Raw genomic sequence first — 11,662 nt, 5'->3', positions numbered from 1 at the left:
ACAAGCTTGCCGCAGCCTGCTAAGTCCCGTGCTGACACGAACCAGCCAAAAGGCCTAAAATCTGGTCAGGGGAACACCTTGTACGTCGTGTGTGTGTGTGTGTGTGTGTGTGTGTGTGTGTGTGTGGTGAGGGTGGGGGAGAGGGAGAGAGCACCTGGAAACATGACTAACACGCTTGGCTGCACCTCTTCAACGGTCTGCGACAGATAAGACAAATGTGTACGTGTCGATATATCTGTCTGTCTTGTTCGCGTGTTTTAGTGTGTGTGTGTGTGTGTGTTTGTTCAGTCAGTCCACAGTGGCTTAGAAAGTGTGCGATGATTCAACACTGTGTGTGTGTTTTTTTTTTGACTGGGTAAATCTGGTCAGTGTGGCTTTCGAAATTGTGTGAAGATTTGCATAATTATTATGATTGGAAATTGGAGGTAGGAAGTGAGGCGTTTTACTGACCTTTCGACTGGAAAGTGTTCGATGACAGTTACGGTACTGAATTTGATTTTTGTTTGTTTAAATTATCTATCGATCTGATATGTCTCTCTCTGTCTCTGGATTTAAATAAACAGTGCATCTATCTATCTATCTGTCTATCTATCTGTCTGTCTATCTATCTATCTATCTGTCTGTCTGTCTGTCTGTGTCTGTCTATCTATCTGTCTGTCTGTCTATCTATCTATCTATCTATCTATCTGTCTGTCTGTCTGTCTGTCTGTCTGTCTGTCTATCTATCTGTCTGTCTATCTATCTATCTATCTTAGTGTTTGTCTACCTGTCACTCTTTCAAGGCCTGATCAAAGCTGTGACTGATAGTTTAAACATGGGTCAGGTATCTGCCGTGACACCTCCTGGACACTGGAACTCAGCCTGTCACTCTTTCAAGGCCTGATCAAAGCTGTGACTGATAGTTTAAACATGGGTCAGGTGTCTGCCGTGACACCTCCTGGACACTGGAAGTGGACCTGTCACTGTTTCAAGGCCTGATCAAAGCTGTGACTGATAGTTTAACTCACTCAGTACGGCCAGCCCTCTCTTCTCCTCTACACAGACCCCTCGGATGTCCAGTGGGTGTCTCAATGACCCAACCTTTAGCTTCTGTCGTCAGAATTGTGGTATTCTTTGTCAACATTCACCTCTTCAGTATAAGGGCCTTCCGCTTGCAATATTTTGATGGTGGTAATTGGGGTGAAACACTGTTAACGTCGTCTCTTTCGCCGTTCGTATGGAGAGAGTTAAACATCGGCCAGATATCTGCCGTGACACCTCCTGGACACTAGAACTGGACCTGTCACTCTTTCAAGGCCTGATCAAAGCTGTGACTGATAGTTTAAACATGGGTCAGGTATCTGCCGTGACACCTCCTGGACACTGGAACTGAATCTGTCACTCTTTCAAGGCCTGATCAAAGCTGTGACTGATAGTTTAAACATGGGTCAGGTATCTGCCGTGACACCTTCTGGACACTGGAACTGAATCTGTCACTCTTTCAAGGCCTGATCAAAGCTGTGACTGATAGTTTAAACATGGGTCAGGTATCTGCCGTGACACCTCCTGGACACTGAAACTCTATCTGTCACTCTTTCAAGGCCTGATCAAAGCTGTGACTGATAGTTTAAACATGGGTCAGGTGTCTGCCGTGACACCTCCTGGACACTGGAACTGAATCTGTCACTCTTTCAAGGCCTGATCAAAGCTGTGACTGATAGTTTAAACATCGGCCAGGTATCTGCCGTGACACCTCCTGGACACTGGAACTCAACATGCCACTTTTCTTTTTCTTCCGTCTGTACATCCATCATTCTCTGTTTGTCTTCTATCTCTCTCTGTCTCTGTCTGTCTCTGTGTCTGTCACTCTGTTTCTCTGTCTCTGTCTGTCTGTCTTTCTGTCTGTGTCTGTCACTCTGTTTGTCTGTCTCTGTTTCTTTTTCTGTCTGTCTGTCTGTCTGTCTGTCTCTCTCTGCGTCTCTATGTCTCTCTCTCTCTCTGTTTCTCTCTTTCTCTCTCTCTCTGCCTCTGTCTCTCTCTCTCTCTATCTCTGTCTCTTTTTCAGTCCGTCATTCTCTCTCTCTCTCTCTTACAATCAGTCAGTCAGTCAGTCAGTCAATCTAATCTGTCTGTGTCTGTCTGTCTGTCTGTGTCTGTCTGTGTCTGTCTGTATCTGTCTGTATCTGTCTGTCTGCCTGTCTCCCGAACCCATAGTGTATGATGAAACAAGCAGTCGCTATTCAGTAGATCATTTGAAATCAGCTGTTAACAGCATTCAGTATTTTGCTTAAAACCCAGAAGATTAGAGAACACTGTGTATAACGTATCTTCTTCTTCTTCTTCTTCTGCGTTCACTCGTATGCACACGAGTGGGCTTTTACGTGTATGACCGTTTTAACTCCGCCATGTAGGCAGCCATACTCCGTTTTCGGGGGTGTGCATGCTGGGTATGTTCTTGTTTCCATAACCCACCGAACGCTGACATGGATTACAGGATCTTTAACGTGCGTATTTGATGTTCTGCTTGCATATACACACGAAGGGGGTTCAGGCACTAAGCAGGTCTGCACATATGTTGACCTGGGAGATCGTAAAAATCTCCACCCTTTACCCACCAGGCGCCGTCACCGTGATTCGAACCCGGGACCCTCAGATTGACAGTCCAACGCTTTAACAACTCGGCTATTGCGCCCGTCGTATGACGTATCAAATGCTGTGTTATTCAGATGCTATCGGAAAACAAGGGAGAAACGAAGGTTTTTGTCTGAATGTGGAGTTGATTTCTACATGTGGTTGGAAAAAGGGTGCTGGTAGCATTAATTAACTCACTCAGTACGGCCAGTCCTCTCTTCTCCTCTACACAGACCCCTCGGATGTTCAGTGGGTGTCTGAATGACCCAACATTTAGCTTCGGTCGTCAGAATTATGGTATTCTTTGTCAACATTCACGTCTTCAGTATAAGAGCCTTCGCTTGCAATATTTCGATGATGGTAATTGGGGTGAAACGCTGTTAACGTCGTCTCTTTCGCCGTTCGAATGGAGAGAGTTAAAAACTTCATATGCTTTTCCGCCAACGGCTAATTATTATTGACTGCGGATGACAATGATTACGTTTACATTCGTGATAGACTTGATCTAAATAGAAGATAATGCGGTGTCCCTGATATCAAACACCATGTACACATACAGAAATTGGCACTGGAAAATATAAAAAGAAGAATCGGATTTGGAGTAACTGAACTGACAGCACATTGTTTCAGATACAGAACTTTTAATGCTAATGATTCAAGTCGTCCTTTACATCGAGGTAGCCAGGAAAATTAGATACATTTTTGTTGTTGTTGTTGTTGCCCAGCACTATGGAATATACATGAAACGATTATCAAGCCTAAAATGAATACTATGGGTATCCTTCTTTATTCAAGTGAAATTTGGTAATATCGTCAAATTATGTGAATTCTATCTGGGATCCGTCGTTGCTTTTGCACATTGTATTTTGATTTCATTTTCTTTAGTTTTTTTATTTTTTAATTCATTGATTTAGTAAATGATAAATGGACATAAGAAAACATACTAGAGGATACATCTCCAACACACTCGCACCATAATGACGATAATAATAATAATAATTACTATTATTGTTATATTCACGTAGCGCTGAATCTTGTGCAGAGACAAATCAAAGCGCTTTCGCACCAGTCATTCACACGCATGCATAACTAACTCTAAAACTGGAGAAACTGAAGACAAGGAAGAGACAGGGAAGGGAGGAAGAGGTGGGTTTTAAGACCAGACTTGAAAGAGCTGAGTGCGGAGACCTGACGAAGACTTTTCCTCAACCCATTCAGAGTTTGAACACACAGCGATACTTCTTTTCTTTCTTTCTTTCTTTTGCGTTCGACAGCTACGCAGTCAGGGTCGAAGTCCGAGGGATGCCACAAACACGGACGTCCGGTGAAGATCGGCTGCCATCCCCCAGAGCTTGGTGTTGAGGTCAGCACCCCCAGGCCAGGACTGCTGCCGCATCTTCTCATACAGGGGGCAGTCTTGGAGAATATGGGATGGGGTCTGGTCAGCCTGGCCGCAATCACATAGGGATGTGGCTGCCACTCCAATCCTCTTCAGGTGTGCTCGGAGGCCGCAGTGTCCTGTGCGAAGGCGGTAGATGGTAGTCTGGTGTCTCCTCTCCAGTGTCCTGATGGGATCCTGGGATCCTGGTGTGCCTGGTAGCCTCATACGTGGCAGGAAAGGTTGGCTGTATGAGCTGGCTTCCTTCCTTAGCAAGGTAGCGATACTTCCAACACGTGCTTGTCATCAGTGGACGGGTGTCTGGTTTTGTTTTGTTGTTTTTGTGTTTTGTTTTCGTTCCCCCCCCCCCCCCACCCCAAAGGCCTGACTAAGCGCGTTGGGTTACGCTGCTGGTCAGGTATCTGTTTAGAAGATGTGGCGTAGCGAATATGGATTTGTCCGAACGCAGTGACGCCTCCTTGAGTAACTGAACAGACCTGAAGTGTTTCGTTGGTGTTGTTGTCTTTTGATGTTTCGTTTTGTTGTGTTTTTGTTGTTTCGTTGTTGTTCAACACGTCTTTTAGCACAGCTGGCGAGTGCAAAGTGCCTTTTGTTGACTGACAATGTGATGGCTTCTCTCTGTCTCTCTCTGTGTCTGTCTCTGTCTCTCCAACCCCCCACCACCCCCCAATCTATCTGTCTCTCTGTCTCTGTGTTTCGCTCTCCTCCCTCTCTGCCCCCCCCCCTTTCTCTCTCCATGTCTCTCTCTCCCCCCTCTCTCTGTCCCCCCTCTCTAACCCCCCCCCCTCTCTCCCTCTCGTCCTGGCCGTCTGTCTGTCTCTATGTCTGTCCGTCCTGGTGGGAGGTCCGTCTGAAGTGGAGGTAACCCCCCCCACACGCCCCCCCCCCCCCCACCAACTCCAGCGTTTCCTTATGCGCGCAACGCACGACCAGAACGTGTTAAAAGCCGTGTTTTTTTTTTTTCATGTGGCGCCTGGCAGTGGCGTGTTGGCGATGAAGATAAATGATTATGACGGAAGAGGGAGTGAGGGAGGGGGGGGTGGGCGGGTGGTGGTGAGGGGTAGGATTTATGGGAATTCAGACATTGGGAGGGGGAGGTGGGGGGGGGGGGGAGGTTGGTGGGGGACAAGAGGACCATGAGAGAGGGAACAGTTTTCCATAGCCCGTTGTTGTTAATGTTGTTGTTGTTGTTGTCGTTGTTTTGTTGTTGTTATTATTATTATTATTATTACTATTGTTGTTGTTGTTATATTTCTGTTGTGGTGATGGTGGTGGTGGTTGATTGAGATAAATGGAGAAGAACGCGTCTATTTCTGTCTGTCTGTCTGTCTGTCTGTCTGTCTCTGACGTTTACACGTGCACACAACCACGCACGCAGAGACATGAAAGACACACACACACACACACACACACAACACACACACACACACATACACAACACACACACACACACACACACACACACACACACACACACACACACACACACACACACACACACGCAATCAACCCCCCCCCCCCCACACACACACACAAACACACAAACACACACACGGTCAGCATAGTTACCTTACTTATTTAATAAATACAATCGCTCTGCATTAGAACAGTTCATGAATCGCAGTGTATGTTGAAGAAGACACATCGTTGACTGCTATACCATACAGGAACAAGAGAAGCAAGGCCTTCAAGACTCACTTATGATACACTGAAAAAAAAAAAAAAATCCAAGCTTTTTATGTATTGTGTATAATTTCAAAATGTAATGTTTAAGATAAGAAAGATCAATTTAAAGCAAATTAAGTCCCCTAGCATTAATTACAGAGTAATTTCCCTTTTTTACTATCTGCACCAAAACGTTTGCAAAATAAATAAAACTTCCATGCTTAGCAAAAGAAGTTCCTGTTTGAACAAAATATGATAATAATGACTGCTCTTGTTGTTGGGTCAGAATAAGAGGTCAAAGTGCCAAGTTTAGAGAATACAAAAAATATAAGTATAACAGTAAATGCAGTTTGATAATAATTAGGCTTCATTTATTATTTTTTTTGTGCCCATCCCAGAGGTGCAATATTGTTTTAAACAAGATGACTGGAAAGAACTGAATTTTTCCTATTTTTATGCCTAATTTGGTGTCAACTGACAAAGTATTTGCAGAGAAAATGTCAATGTTAAAGTTTACCACGGACACACACACACACACACACACACACACACACACACACACACACAGACAACTGAACACCGGGTTAAAACATAGACTCACTTTGTTTACACAAGTGAGTCAAAAAGGCTGGTAAGTAAGAAGAACTTCAAAATGCTGGAAGCTCGTTCCTATCTCCCGTGAAGATATCAAGTGTCCTCGCTCGGAAAAAAAGCGAAACAAATAAGAAAGTAGACTGCCCGATAAGACACTGGTCGTGTGACCCTGACATGTGGCGAGCGGTAAGAACAGGAGGTAAACTGACAACCAAGAAGTGGTAAAGGCTTCTTATTATAAACGTGTCTGCCCTACAGGAGTCCTCTTCCCTCGGAACACCAGAAGAGCACAGCCAGGACTTCACCCCTCTTCAGACAGCCAGGACTTCACCCCTCTTCAGACAGCCAGGACTTCACCCCACCATCACACAGCCAGGACTTCACCCCTCTTCAGACAGGCAGGACTTCACCCCTCCATCAGATAGCCAGGACTTCACCCCTCTTCAGACAGCCAGGACTTCACCCCTCTTCTATTCAGACAGCCAGGACTTCACCCTCTTCAGACAGCCAGGACTTCACCCCACTTCAGACAGCCAGGACTTCACCCCCCTTCTATTCAGACAGCCAGGACTTCACCCCTCTTCTGACGGCCAGGATTTCACCCCACTTCAGACAGCCAGGACTTCACCCCTCTTCAGACAGCCAGGACTTCACCCCCCTTCTATTCAGACAGCCAGGACGTCACCCTACCATCAGACATCCAGGACATCACCCCTCTTCAGACAGCCAGGACTTCACCCCTCTTCAGACAGCCAGGACTTCACCCCTCTTCAGACAGCCAGGACTTCACCCCACCGTCACACAGCCAGGACTTCACCCCTCTTCAGACAGCAAGGACTTCACCCCTCTTCAGACAGCCAGGACTTCACCCCACCGTCACACAGCCAGGACTTCACCCCTCTTCAGACAGCAAGGACTTCACCCCTCTTCAGACAGCCAGGACTTCACCCCTCTTCAGACAGCCAGGGCTTCACCCCACCATCACACAGCCAGGGCTTCACCCCTCTTCAGACAGCAAGGACTTCACCCCTCTTCAGACAGCCAGGGCTTCACCCCACCATCACACAGCCAGGACTTCACCCCTCTTCAGACAGCCAGGGCTTCACTCCACCATCACACAGCCAGGACTTCACCCCTCTTCAGACAGCCAGGGCTTCACCCCTCTTCAGACAGCCAGGACTTCACCCCACCATCACTCAGCCAGGACTTCACCCCTCTTCAGATAGCCAGGACTTCACCCCCTTCTATTCAGACAGCCAGGACTTCACCCCTCTTCAGACAGCCAGGACTTCACCCCACCATCACACAGCCAGGACTTCACCACTCTTCAGACAGCCAGGACTTCACCCCTCTTCAGACCCCTCTTGAGACAGCCAGGACTTCACCACTCTTCAGACAGCCAGGACTTCACCCCACTTCAGACAGCCAGGACTTCACCCCACCATAAGACAGCCAGGACTTCACCCCACAGGACCTTGTGGCAATGAACGGACCATCCACCGACCCACTAGTCAGCATGACCATAAAAATGACCCTGGCGTTGTCCCTTTCCGTGGCAGGATGGCGCCACTCAGTTCATCAGCTGTGTCCCCTCCACGAGTCTTTTGCCCACCGCGGCAACGTCAGCTTGCAGTTTTCTGCCGACTTGAAACTCAAAACAGAATAAGTTTGTAATCTCAGAAAGAGAAAGTCTTACCGCTGTACCCGCTGCCCGACTTGATGCCTGTGAACTTCGTGCCTTTCCTCAGATTCTGTAGGCTGAAGACGCTGCAAGTATTGAAGCTGTACAGATCTCTGATACCGCCTTGGAGCCACTCTTCGTGGGTCACCAAGATGCGAATCATCATGATCCGTACTTCCCGGCAAAGACTTTCATCTGTCGTCATGATTCTCCCATCTCTTTCTGCAGTTCTAGTCAACTGAAAGCAGCAAACCGGACGACCGCCCAACAAAGATCTGCGAGTCGATGTTTATCTGTGTCTGTTTTCTGATGAAGTGGCTAGCTTCTGTTTTGGTGTGTCAGCATTCTGTCTTCGTGTGTGTAAGCATTTTGTTTTGGTGTGTATAAACATTCTGTCTTGGTGTGTGTAAGCAATCTGTCTCGCTCTGTGTCAGCATTCTGTCTTGGTGTGTCAGCATTCTGTCTTGGTGTGTCAGCATTTTGTTTTGGTGTGTGTCAGCATTTTGTTTTGGTGTGTGTCAGCATTCTGTTTTGGTGTGTGTAAACATTCTGTTTTGGTGTGTGTAAACATTCTGTTTTGGTGCGTGAGCATTTTGTTTTGGTGTGTGTCAGCATTTTGTTTTGGTGTGTGTCAGCATTCTGTTTTGGTGTGTGTCAGTATTCTGTTTTGGTGTGTGTCAGCATTTTGTTTTGGTGTGTGTCAGCATTCTGTTTTGGTGTGTGTGTTTTGGTGTGTGTCAGCATTCTGTTTTGGTGTGTGTCAGCATTCTGTTTTGGTGTGTGTGTTTTGGTGTGTGTCAGCATTCTGTTTTGGTGTGTGTCAGCATTCTGTTTTGGTGTGTGTCAGCATTCTGTTTTAGTGTGTGTAAACATTCTGTCTTGGTGTGTGTGAACATTCTGTTTTGGTAGGTGTAAACATTCTGTTCTGGTGTGTGCAAACATTCTGTCTTGGTGTGTGTGAACATTCTATTTTGGTGTGTGTAAACATTTTGTCTTGGTGTGTGTGAACATTCTGTTTTGGTGTGTGTAAACATTCTGTTCTGGTGTGTGTAAACATTCTGTTTTGGTGTGCGTCAGCATTCTGTTCTGGTGTATGTCAGCATTCTGTCTCGGTGTGTGTCAGCATTCTGTTTTGGTGTGTGTCAGCATTCTGTTTTGGTGTGTCAGCATTCTGTCTTGGTGTGTGTCAGCATTCTGTTTTGGTGTGTGTAAACATTCTGTTTTGGTGTGTGTGTCAGCATTCTGTCTTAGTGTGTGTGTAAACATTCTGTTTTGGTGTGTCAGCATTCTGTTTTGGTGTGTCAGCATTCTGTCTTGGTGTGTGTCAGCATTCTGTCTTGGTGTGTGTCAGCATTCTGTTTTGGTGTGTGTCAGCATCCTGTTTTGGTGTGTCAGCATTCTGTTTTGGTGTGTCAGCATTCTGTTTTGGTGTGTCAGCATTCTGTCTTGGTGTGTCAGCATTCTGTCTTGGTGTGTGTCAGCATTCTGTCTTGGTGTGTGTCAGCATCCTGTTTTGGTGTGTGTCAGCATTCTGTTTTGGTGTGTCAGCATTCTGTAAGAATGAATGAACACAGGTCAGACACAACTGGGGGCAAGGATCTCTAAAGCTGCAAAAATCTTCAGATTAAAAAAAAAGGGAGAGATATGTTGCGTTGTTTTGAGCCAACGATGTTTCGCCAACAGGATTCACATTTCTCCTGGCCTTCTCTTGAGCTCTGGATTTGTGGACGCTAACTAAAAGAGCTCGCGTTTACAGCTGCAAGATTCCTGTGACTGCAGGCTTGTTCCGGATCTTTAACGTCAGGTTTTTCTGTGACTGCAAAACCTGTTCCGGATCATTAAGGGCAAAATTTCTGTGATTGAAAACGTGACCTGGACCATTGACAGAAAGATTTTTGACGTTGTAAACCTGTTCTGGATCTTGAGCGTCAAAGTGCCTGTGACTGCAAAAACCTGTTCTGGATCTTGAGCGTGTAAGTGCCTGTGACTGCAAACCTGTTCTGGATCTTGAGCGTGTAAGTACCTGTGACTGGAAACCTGTTCTGGATCTTGAGCGTCAAAGTGCCTGTGACTGCAAAAGCCTGTTCTGGATCTTGAGCGTCAAAGTGCCTGTGACTGCAAACCTGTTCTGGATCTTGAGCGTCAAAGTGCCTGTGACTGCAGAAACCTGTTCTGGATCTTGAGCGTCAAAGTGCCTGTGACTGCAAACTTGTTCTGGATCTTGAGCGTCAAAGTGCCTGTGACTGCAGAAACCTGTTCTGGATCTTGAGTGTCAAAGTGTGACTGCAAAAAACTTGTTCTGGATCTTGAGCGTCAAAGTGCCTGTGACTGCAGAAACCTGTTCTGGATCTTGAGTGTCAAAGTGTCTGTGACTGCAAAAACCTGTTCTGGATCTTGAGCGTCAAAGTGTCTGTGACTGCGAAAAACCTGTTCTGGATCTTGAGCGTCAAAGTGCTTGTGACTGCAAAAAACCTGTTCTGGATCTTGAGCGTCAAAGTGCCTGTGACTGCAAACCTGTTCCAGCGGGACGGTTTCACGTGGAGTGTGGCTACGATCCTGCTCAGACACACGATTATCTACAGCTGTGAGATTTCTGTGAGCAGGAAAGGGCAGGAGGGAGAGGCTGTTGTTTGGGGCTGCTCACAGTTTCTGAGAGAAGAGAACCCCCAACCCACCTATCCCCTCCTATCCCCCTCCCCCCCACCCCTCCATCCTTCCCCAAGTTCCAGACAGCGCCTAATGAAGATGCCTACAGCCCTAGTGGTAGGTGGTCCCACCACCACCAGCGGTGGGATTACCCTGACAAGGAAGCCTAGCCACCACCCCCACCCCAACCACCATCACCACCACCACCCCCACCACTACCCCAGCACCCTCCTCTCCCTCCCCCTTCCCAGCGCGGAGGGAACCGCCTTCCCTCCCCCGTCTTCCTCCACCTCTACCTCCTCCACCTCCTCCTCCTCCTCCTCCCATCCCCTCTCTCCCTCAGCCCCCCAGGACTCTCGCCTTCCAGGCCTGGTGGTGTCTGTCAAGGACCCTGCTGTTCCTACCGCCCTCCCCACCTGCCTCCTGCAGGGCTCCAGGACCCCTCAGCTCAGCGGCCGGGACGCTCAGAGGAGGAGGGGGAGGAGGGTGGGGAAGGAGGAATCAGGACCCTTCTCCTCCCCCTCTCTGCCCCCCTCCTCCTCCTTCTCCTCCCCCTGCTCCTCCTCTGTGGGCAGCGGCGGCGGGGGTGTGGGGGAGAAGAGCAGGAGGAGGTTCCCCATCCTGGGCCCCACACGCCAGGACACGGAGATGTACTTCCGGTCCCGCCCTTCCGGTCGGCGCTCGGCGAAAAATAGGTATGGGTGTGTGGGTGTGTGGTGTGGGTGTGAAAGATAGGTATGGGTGTATGGGTGTGTAGTGTGTTGAGGTGGTGTGGTGTGTGTTGAAGTGGTGTGGTGTGTGTTGAGGTGGTGAGGTGGTGTTGGTGTTGATGTTGGTGTGTGTGTCTGTAACGTGATGGTGGTGGTGGTGGTGGGGAGAGAGAGGGGGTAGAGAGAGAGGGGGAGGGAGAGAGGGAGTGAGGGAGGGAGGAAGAGGGAGAGAGGGGGGGAGGGAGAGAGAGAGAGGGGAGGGAAGGAGAGAGAGAGTGGGAAGGAGAGGGAGAGAGAGAGAGGGAGGGAGGGGGAGAGAGAGAGGGGAGAGAGAGACGCTTTGACATTTTTATTGCC

At 47.9% G+C, this 11,662-nt stretch overlaps 1 protein-coding gene across 1 annotated transcript in view; it reads left to right on the top strand.

Moving 5' to 3' along the window:
- The first annotated feature begins 9,509 nt into the window (after positions 1-9,509).
- The window catches only part of LOC143298268 (uncharacterized), an 8,152-nt gene continuing 5,999 nt past the window's right edge, over positions 9,510-11,662 (top strand). The window contains exons 1-4 of the mRNA XM_076611082.1: positions 9,510-9,523; positions 9,837-9,888; positions 10,284-10,533; positions 10,963-11,290. Of these exons, the coding sequence (XP_076467197.1) occupies positions 9,510-9,523; positions 9,837-9,888; positions 10,284-10,533; positions 10,963-11,290 (644 nt within the window). The remainder of the gene's footprint in view (positions 9,524-9,836; positions 9,889-10,283; positions 10,534-10,962; positions 11,291-11,662) is intronic.

This window comes from Babylonia areolata, chromosome 23 (genome assembly GCF_041734735.1).
Source record: "Babylonia areolata isolate BAREFJ2019XMU chromosome 23, ASM4173473v1, whole genome shotgun sequence".
Taxonomy (NCBI): Eukaryota; Metazoa; Mollusca; class Gastropoda; order Neogastropoda; family Buccinidae; genus Babylonia; species Babylonia areolata.
This window is presented reverse-complemented; position numbering and strand designations above follow the sequence as displayed.